General features: G+C 47.4%; 1 protein-coding gene across 2 annotated transcripts in view; it reads right to left on the bottom strand.

The window, feature by feature from the left end:
• The window catches only part of LOC119368461 (anthocyanidin reductase ((2S)-flavan-3-ol-forming)-like), a 56,066-nt gene extending 47,701 nt beyond the window's left edge, over window positions 1-8,365 (bottom strand). Inside the window, exons 1-3 of one of the 2 annotated variants that reach the window (XM_037633714.1) lie at window positions 8,179-8,365; window positions 7,871-8,020; window positions 6,077-6,085 (exon numbers count right to left, since the gene is read on the bottom strand). In XM_037633714.1, the coding sequence (XP_037489611.1) occupies window positions 6,077-6,085; window positions 7,871-8,020; window positions 8,179-8,302 (283 nt within the window). In that variant the 5' untranslated portion in view covers window positions 8,303-8,365. The remainder of the gene's footprint in view (window positions 1-6,076; window positions 6,086-7,870; window positions 8,021-8,178) is intronic. The other variant, XM_037633713.1, reaches the window with a different exon arrangement.
• Between the last annotated feature and the right edge of the window lie 1,320 nt (window positions 8,366-9,685).

Genomic DNA, 9,685 nt, shown 5'->3' with positions numbered 1-9,685 from the left:
GGAGCCTGAGCCTCTTTCGAGCATCAATTTCATTCGTGTGGAGCCTCTTCAGTCTTTCGTCAATTGTTTCAATCGGTGAATTCTCGTCTCGGTGGACATTCTTCATCTCTTTTCTTCTCCGGTGGATTCAATTCAAGTTTTTCGGGTTGATCATATTCTTTTCCTTGGATCGAGTGTTCTCCTTGCTCGCTTGCCTCTCGCCAGTTTATCCTTCCGGAGTGCTCAAGACATCTCACGAGATTCGTCTGTGTTCGAATTAACTCGAGGTTGTCACCTCATTCAAATATTTCAATTGTTCCGGTGCATCATCTATCTGTTCAACAATCCTTTTTCAACAGTGTATTCTCTTTAGTGGGCCCTAACCCACAGGTCTTTTCCCAGGATCTTACCTGACTCTTCTAATTCCCCCGGAGTTATTCTCAAATTCTTTTCAAGTGTGACGTAAGAATGGATTCCATCAGTCAGATGCCATCTCCAAGTCCGCTCTCAAATTCTTTTCATCTTTTGGTTCAACCCTTCCTCCTTTTTCATTCTCCCGGAGTATCTCAGTAATGTTGGTGGTGTTTCTCGTCGGCATTTGAAGATTGAAGAAGAGTTTTCATATCATCATCTCGAATTATTCCATTTGTCAGATATTCTTTTCATCCATCCGGAGTATGTCAGGAGTTGTTTTCCTGTTTCTTTTCACCAGAGGCCATCAGTCCAGTTATCATTCTCTAATTATCCCGGTGCTTCATTCAAGTATTCCTTATCAACTCGTTGTCTCTTTGTTCTTTTGAATCTAAATCCCCTCGAGCATATTTGTTCTTCTAATTCTTCCCGGTGATTCAGTCCCTTTCATCAGTCATTTTCATTTCTAACGGTGGTTCGTTCAAGATTCTTTTTCCTTGAGTATGATTTTAATCCATTCGTTCTTTCAATCCTACCGGTGGTTCATGAAGACTTTCTCAAGTTCACGCTATATCTCTTCTCAATCCTTTCAAGAAGAATAAGTAGTATGCAAAATACATTGTTGGTCATCAATTTAATTTGATGAAGGATAAGCATACAAGAAATCTTATTCTTATTTCCTCAAAGTGAGTAATACCTTCCTTCAGAGTTTGTTTTGGCGAATAAATTCTAGTTCCAAGTGTCTTCATATTTTCTTTTCCCGGAGTTCAATTTCCTCAGCCATTTCGTCGGAACCTCCATCTAAATCATCGCAAGGCTCATCTTATTCTTTCACCCTTCATTCTATCTCATCATCCTTTCGTTACCGGAGTTCTTCACAGTGGCTCGTCATGATTCAATTCTTTCCTCAAGTGTTCATCAAGATTCTTATCGAAGGAGTTCAAGTATCTTTTCTTCTCATCACGAAGTGCAATTAATCCTCTGTATTCTTTTGAAGTGGAGTTTTGCAGTTCTTCGTTCTTCTCAGATATTCAAATCCAGTCAATCCTTCCTTCTAAGTTCTTTTCATTCAATTCTCTTTCAATTCTTTCCGGAGGTTTTGTGTCATATCTTCATCAAGTATCATTCCATCCTCTCTAGTTCTTGGTCTTTACCTTCCATTTTTAGCCGGAGTGCTGCCTAAATCCTTTCAGTCTTATTCGTTTATTATCTCGTTCTAACCGGAGTGCTTTCATAGTCTATCTGATTCCGTGAGCTTTCGATTCTCGTCATTCTCGTCGTTCCTCTCTTATTCTCGAGTGCTCTCGATTCTTTGCTTCTTCTTGAGTTCTTGTTTCACCTCATCCATTTTTCCCTTCCGTCTCGGTCCTAAGATCTCGGGACGAGATCTCTTGTTAGTGGAGGAGTGTTGTAACGCCCCGGATCCGATGCGCCAGGTGTCTGCCAGTTATTCGCCTTTGTTGCCATGTCATTTGCTTGCGTGTTGCATTTTGCCATGTCATCATCTGCATTTCATCTGCATGTTTTTCAAAACTTGCATCCGTTCGGGTCCTCCCGGTTCTCTCCGTTGTCCGTTCGGAGTCCAGACCACACTCGCACGTGCCCGCGGCACCTCCGAAATATTATTTTATAAGTGGCAAAAAAATGTTCTCGGAATGGGTTGCAACTTGTCGTGCGGTCTTATTATAGTGTAGACAGGCCGCCTGCCAAGTTTCGTCGCATTCGGAGTCCATTTGATAGCCCAACCGTTAAATATAGCGGTACCGTTGCCGGTACCTTCGTCGGATGTTTCGGTCTTCGAAACTGCCGTCGGGACTCTCTCTCTTCTATCCCGCAGCCCTTGGCTTTTTCTAGCACAGCCCACCGCAGCCCACCTAGTTCCCCCTCTGTCCGGAGCCGCTCGATCGCGATCCGATGGTCCGAAAACCCCCCTAAACCCACCAAACCCTAGCCTTTGTCTATATATAGACACCCCACCTGCCCATTTTGGACTAAGCCTAGTCTAAAACCTACCCTAACCTAGCCCCGTAGCCTTCCATAACCTCCAGCGCCGCCACCCTCAACATTTTCCGCGCCGACCCTCTCCCTCTCCGCCACTTGGTGTCGCCTGAGCGGACAGCGCCGCCGCAGCCGCCCTCCTCCTCCAACCCACGCGCGCCACGCGCCCCTGCCTCTACTCCCGCCGCCGCAGCCCTCCCGGCCCAGATCGGGCCCGCCCTGGGCCGCATCTGGGCCCCGAAGCCCGCTCTGCGCCAGCGCCCCGCGCCTCCCACTCCCGATCGGATCGAGGGGAGGAGCCCCTCGACCCCGAGCTCCTCTGCGCCGCTGCCTGCATCGCCGGCCACCGGAGCCTCTGCCGGCGACCCCCAGGATAGCGCCTCGCCTCCTTCCTCCTCCTTCCTCCCTGTCTCATCTCCCTCTCTGCCCGCCCCTGCAGGGAACCGCCGCCGTCGCCGCCGCCATGGGTGGTCGTCCCGCCCGTGAAGCTCGACCGCGCCGGAGCCCCGTGCTCACTGTCCCGACCCGGATCCACCCCGCGCCCGCGCCCCCACGGCGCCCCACCACCTGCTCCGGTCGGATACGCCCTCCTGGACCATCTCCGGCGCCTTCCAGGCCATCGCGCTCGCCGGAGCTGCGTCCCCAGCCGCCACCGTCCGCCTCCCTTCTGCGCATGGGCCGCCGGCCTCCCCAAGGCCCAGCAGCGCGCCAGCCCAGCCAGCTCCAGCCGGAGGCCCAGCCCAGCGCCCGGCCTGCCCCGGCCTCTCCACTTCTGGGATCAGCCCAATGGGTGAGCAACCCCCGCGAAATCCCGCCCGTGCGTAGTATAGCTAAATCATGCTCACATATTTTTTTCCTGAAAACGACTAAGTCCCCAGATCTACAGTAATAATCATGACATGTTCATCGCATTGTATCTCTGCATCCGTAGCTCCGTTTCATGCGTGTAATATGTCAAATTGTTCGTCTCGACAAGTGCATCATTTCATTCCATTGCATTATATTCATTTGAGCTCATCTAGATGCCTGAATCATCGTTGTAAGAGTGCTTCATGATGTTTTCTGCTGTCTGTTAACAGAATGAGCTCTTTTGTCATTTTTGCCATGATTGATGTGTGCATCCTATGAGGTTGATGTCTACATGTGTTTTGATCTATGCTATGTCTTCTTTACAGAGGTGTATGCCATGTATTTTTTGTGTTCAATGTGGTGACTAGCACAAGCATGCAAACTAGGCATCGTGATGTTGCTGATTTTAGTTCTTGTTCTGTTGTTATTTTGATGCCATGTAAACTTGATGCTACAGAGAGATCCATGCATATTTTGAGATACTTCAGTAAGGGTGTTTTGAACATGTGGTTATTGTCTATCCATTCATGCCCTTTGTTGCAATTATGGAGTAGTCTAGCATGTCATTTTCATGCTCTACTTTTGCTTCAAAATGTTTCTTGGCAGATTGTTTACTTGTTATTCAATTTGGCCAAGCTTGCTATAGTTGATCCTTGCATGCTATAGACTTGTTCTTGACTTGGTTTGTTTCACAAACATGTCTTCTTGATGATGCTATGCTTATCTTATCATGCAATAACTTATGGTGAGTGTATCGAGCTTGTTAAGTAGTGTACACGCTGTTGCTGTTTTGCTAGGCTGAATCTGTTATTTCGTGATGCTATATAAACATGTTGTAACTAATCATTCTATGCATAATATGGAGATGTTCTATAAATATGTTTTTGATCTACATGTCATCCTCTATCCATCCATGCCCCTGGTTGCATTTATAGGTTGCTGTAGCTTGTTCATATCTTGCTCCAAAGTTGCTTCATAATGTTTATGTCAGCCTGTTAACATTCAGTTCACTTGTTCCCATGTGTTTTGCTAGTGTTCTATGCACCCTATGACCTTTCTCTTGCCATCCTTAGCTTCACAAATATGCCTTCTTACTATTGGTTGCATTTCCATGCCATGTATTGCTCTGTAGTGAGTGGTACAAGCTCATCTACATGCCTTCATAATTCTGTTTCTGCCATGTTTGAATCTGTATAATAACTTGCTATGTTTATGTGGGTGCCATCATATTTTTTGATAGCTATTAGTAGATTCATGCCATGACTTTGTTTGCCATTATAAGTTCTTGTAACATGTTGTTTGATAGCTCTGAACATTGCATCGTGATGTTATTTTCTGCAAAATCCGAAATTGTTATAACTTGCAATCTTACCATGTGTGTTTGAGCATGTTCTAGTGATTTCTGGAGATAGCTCAGTGTTCATGTTTTGTTATGCTTTACCTGTACATCATGACAATGCCTTTTGTTATTATGTTGAGATGCTGTAGCATATAGTTTTGATGCTTGCAATATGCCTAGTTGCTGTTTTGGACAGCTTGTCCTTTAAACTTGTTGAGAGTGTGTGTGTTGAACCGTTGCTCCGTTTTGAGTGTGCTCTATATGAAACTTGCTTGATTTTGCATGTAGCTTCATATTATCATGTTGCATCCATGTTTTGGTGTGTTTGCTTGTTGTTTGGGTGCATTTTGCATCAATGACATGTTTAACTTGTTTTGCTCATATCTTCTAGACCGTAGCTCCGAACTAAATGAACTTTATATGTAACTTGACTAGAATCTCGTGTAGATCATCTTGTTGCATCTTAACTTGCTGTTTAACAACTTGAACATAAGGTTTATTCAGATCTGGACCAATTTCGAAATTTGCATATGAGGACTTACCGGAATTGTTATATGTTGTTCCCGTCCTCATTTAAACTTGTCTTGATGTGTTGCTCTTGTTTGCATCATCTCTTGCCATGAGTAGCTTCATGTAGCTTGTCATGCATCATACTTGTTGTGCATCATGCCTTGTTTATGTGTGGTGTGTTTACCGTGTTCCTGTTTCGTTGCGATCGTGAGGATTCGTTCGTCTACGCTTGGTTCGGCTTCATCCGTTCGTCTTCTTCATGGACTCGTTCTTCTTCCTTGCGGGATTTCAGGCAAGATGACTGCTACCCTGGATCTCACTACTATCATTGCTATGCTAGTTGTTTCGTTCTATCGCTATGCTGCGCTACCTATTACCTGTTTATCAAGCCTCCCATATTGCCATGAACCTCTAACCTTTGACACCTTTCCTATGCAAACCGTTGTTTGGCTATGTTACCGCTTTTGCTCAGCCCCTCTTATACCGTTGCTAGTTGCAGGTGAATTTGAAGATTGCTCCATTGTGGACAGGATTTTGGTTGGGATATCACAATATCTCTTATATTTTTAATGCATCTATATACTTGGTAAAGGGTGGAAGACTCGGCCTTTTGCCTGGTGTTTTGTTCCACTCTTGCCGCCGTAGTTTCTGTCATACCGGTGTTATGTTCCCGGATTTTGCGTTCCTTACGCGGTCGGGTGATTTATGGGACCCCCTTGACAGTTCGCTTTGAATAAAACTCCTCCAGCAAGGCCCAACCTTGATTTTACCATTTGCCTCACCACCACCTACCCTTTCCCTTGGGTCGGCCAACCCGAGGGTCATCTTTATTTTAGCCCCCCCGGGCCAGTGCTTGTCTAAGTGTTGGTCCAAACCGAGCGATGTCCGGCGCCCCCTGGGCAACCAGGGTCTATGCCAACCCGACGTCTGGCTCATTCGGTGTGCCCTGAGAACGAGATATGTGTAGCTCCTATCGGGATTTGTTGGCACTGCGGGAGGCTTTGCTGGTCTTGTTTTACCATTGTCGAAATGTCTTGTAAACCGGGATTCCGAGTCTGATCGGGTCTTCCTGGGAGAAGGTCTATTCCTTCGTTGATCGTGAGAGCTTGTCATGGGCTAAGTTGGGACACCCCTGCAGGGTATAATCTTTCGAAAGCCGTGCCTGCGGTTATAGGCAGATGGGAATTTGTTAATGTCCGGTTGTAGATAACTTGACACCAGATCCGAATTAAAACGCATCAACCGTGTGTGTAGCCGTGATGGTCTCTTTTCGGCGGAGTCCGGGAAGTGAACACGGTTTCTGGGTTATGTTTGACGTAAGTAGGAGTTCAGGATCACTTCTTGATCATTACTAGTTGACGACCATTCCTTTTGCTCTCTTCTCGCTCTTATTTGCGTATGTTAGCCACCATACTTGCTTAGTCGTTGCTGCAGCCTCACCACTTTACCCCTTCCTTTCCCTTTAAGCTTTGCTAGTCTTGATACCCATGGTAATGGGATTGTTGAGTCCTCGGGGCTCACAGATTACTACAACAACAGTTGCAGGTTCAGGTTATGCGATGGTCTTGACGCGAGAGCGATGCTTGCTTGCGTTGAGTTCTTCTTCTGCTTCTTCGATCAGGGATAGGTTCCAGGTCGGCAGCCTGGGCTAGCAGGGTGGATGTCGTTTGAGTTTCTGTTTATGTTTCATCCGTAGTCGGATGTTGCTCTTTTGTATGATGATGTTGTATTCGTGTGGCGTTGTATGCCTCTTGCATGTATCCCCATCTATTATGTAATGTTGATGTAATGATATCCACCTTGCAAAAGCGTTTCAATATGCGGGTCTATCCTTGGTGGGACCTTCGAGTTTCTTTTGGATAGGGTCGCATATTGGGCGTGACACAGGAGCAGCGAGAAGAGCTCATAGAGCCCAATCTGCTGGTCCATGGCAGCGCGGGTGGAGATCGCGGAGACAAAGCCGTTGTATTCCGGCTCATGCACCAGTCCTTGGAGGATCTGATCAACGAGGTCATCTTCTCCAAGGGGCTTGCCGGCGGCTGCGAGCTCATCAGCGATCCCCTTCATCTTGGTAAAGTAGGTAGCGGCCGGAAGATCCCCCTTGCGTGTGTTTCCCAGGGCTGAGCGGAGCTGGATGGTGCGAGCCCTGGATTGCGAAGAAAAACTCTGGCACAAGGCTTGCCAGATGCCAACAGCGGTGGTGTGGTTCGGAACTTGCATGAGAACATCACGAGAGAGGGAGGCAATCAGGAACGTGAGAACCTGTTGATCCTGCGTTACCCAGATGGCATGCTCCGGGTTGGGCGTGCTGACGATCTCCTTCTTCCCATCAGCGATCTCCTTCTCAGAGAGGAGGACAGCGTTCGGCTCCTTGATCGAGCCATTGAGGTAGCCCACCATCCCTGCCGCTTTGATGTGCGGCAGGACTTGTGCCTTCCACACCAGGAAGTTCTCTCTGATGAGCTTCTCGGTGATGGTGTGGCCAAGCGATGCGAGGGAGTGGGAGGCCATGGCGACGGGAGAGGAGGAGGAAGACATGACCTAGATGCGTTTGGAAGAGTTGGGCTATGTATACCATATAGAAAATGAGGCTTAAGCGTATGCGGTTAGCAGGGACGCGTGCGTGTTAATATAGCCACCAAGGGCTGCGAGATTACAAGGTTGTTAGGTTGTGGATTGATCTCCAAGTCATATGCTAGGATAAGATGCAATCACAACAACCTAACCGGTTACAACAACTACACGCACACATACACTATACGGTTTATAGGATTCCGTATGTACATCGTTTAACAGGAGCTGCGACGAGGAAGACGTAGTCGCAGCCGGAAACTGCGTTATCAAAGCTGCCTTCTTCATCCAGCTGAGCATGGACGATCTCCAAGGGGCCAAGTGTTCGCAAGTCCTTGAGGTGAGAGTTCTTCTCCACGTTATCTTCATACAAAACAAAATCCAGAATCATGAGACTCTTTGGAAATTTGGATCAAAACACAGAGTCTTTATCCAGTCGAGTCTGAACTCTGAAGAACCCAAGGTTTCAGCTCAAATTCTATACAAGATAGAACTACAAAACAAGGGAACAATAATCCAACCGGGGTCTCTGACAGTCGTCTTGACAGCGCAGCCTTTCTCAAGCAGCAGCTTGATGAGTGCTGAAGCGATGTAGCCGCTCCCTCCGGTGACGCACGCCGTCTTCCTCCCCTCGGCCGCCGACATCTCGATCAGCACCTCTCCTGGCAAAGATCGAGAACGACGATTCGCTCGCTCACCTCACTTCAGGGAGCGGGTCTGCTCCGGTTGTTCGTTGTCGCTCTGTAGAGAATCTGCATTTATATTGCACATGCCGAACAAGTTGCAGGTTCGTGACGAACTACAAAGAAATTTCTAGCAGCTGAGGGTGACCTGCACGCTCATCGATGACGCAGTGACAGTAGGTAAGGTTGATGTGCGCTGTACGATACGATACAAACATTTGAACTTGGAATTGTTGACGCTGCTGTCGAGCTCAACAGCGAGCAACTGGTATGGAAAGGAGGGGTTATATGATTTGGCTGGCGGCGGGCGAGGAGTTGACTGAGAAATGTTGTTTTTTTCTGAGCCTTAGAAGTCAGATCCTTCTACGTTTTTTGGGGGGCATTAGGTTGGATAAATTATTATACGACACAGTGAACATGACTGTAAAATAAATAGCAATGTTTCAACATATTTGTGTTTTATGGGGATATCGATTAGAGTTTTATCTGCAGTGTATCCCTTGGCTTTGAGACTCATCATATTCATAGGTAATCTATATCTATATTTATACCTATTACCTACTAAAAAGAGATTTGTGCTTCTGGCCGTCATTAACTTACACCTGAAAAGGCTGAAACTCCCACAAAAATCACCCATCACGTCATCCATAAGTAAAAACAAATGGTTCGTTAAAATCAGGAACCTTACAAAAATATCATCGCTGCATTCGGCCTATTTTGGCTTGCCCCGTCCCCGTGCTCTTTGACCTGCCCCGTCCCCGTGCGGTGATCCATCTTCCCTCGAACGTCGTGCTGACATATGTCAGCTCTGTGGTGCTGCTTCACCCGCCCACTATAAGATGCGACAGACAAGACAAGGCAAATCTTAGGGCAACTCCAAGGCGCAGACGCATTTGGTCTGCATGTGTCTGTTTGGGCGGAAACGAACGAAAACGCCTGCCCAATACGCGGACGCAAACCAAAATCAAGTTCGCTCACTGTTCGTCTGGACGCATTTCCGGCCCAAATTTGCACATAATATGCGTCCACACGGACACGAGACGGATGCCCCCACGTGTCCTCTCAGTGTCCGCCTCAGGCCCGCATGTCCACTAGTAGAAAAAGCCCCATTCGTCCCGGTTCGTGAGGGCCATTTTTCCCGGTTGGCGAACCGGGACTAAAGGGTCGGTACTAAAGCCCTATAACTATAGTCCCGGTTCGCCCGGGAACCGGGACATATGGGGCTCCACATGGCCGCTGCCGCTTGCCCAGGCAGGAGGACCTTTTGTTCCGGTTGGTGCCACCAACCAGGACCAAAAGGCTTCCACACGTCAGCAGTTCCAGGGTTGGGGTTTTAGTTTTCTTT

Source organism: Triticum dicoccoides, chromosome 2B (genome assembly GCF_002162155.2).
Source record: "Triticum dicoccoides isolate Atlit2015 ecotype Zavitan chromosome 2B, WEW_v2.0, whole genome shotgun sequence".
NCBI classification, from domain to species: domain Eukaryota; kingdom Viridiplantae; phylum Streptophyta; class Magnoliopsida; order Poales; family Poaceae; genus Triticum; species Triticum dicoccoides.
Note: the sequence above shows the minus strand (reverse complement) of the source record. Positions and strands in the feature narration are given on the sequence as shown.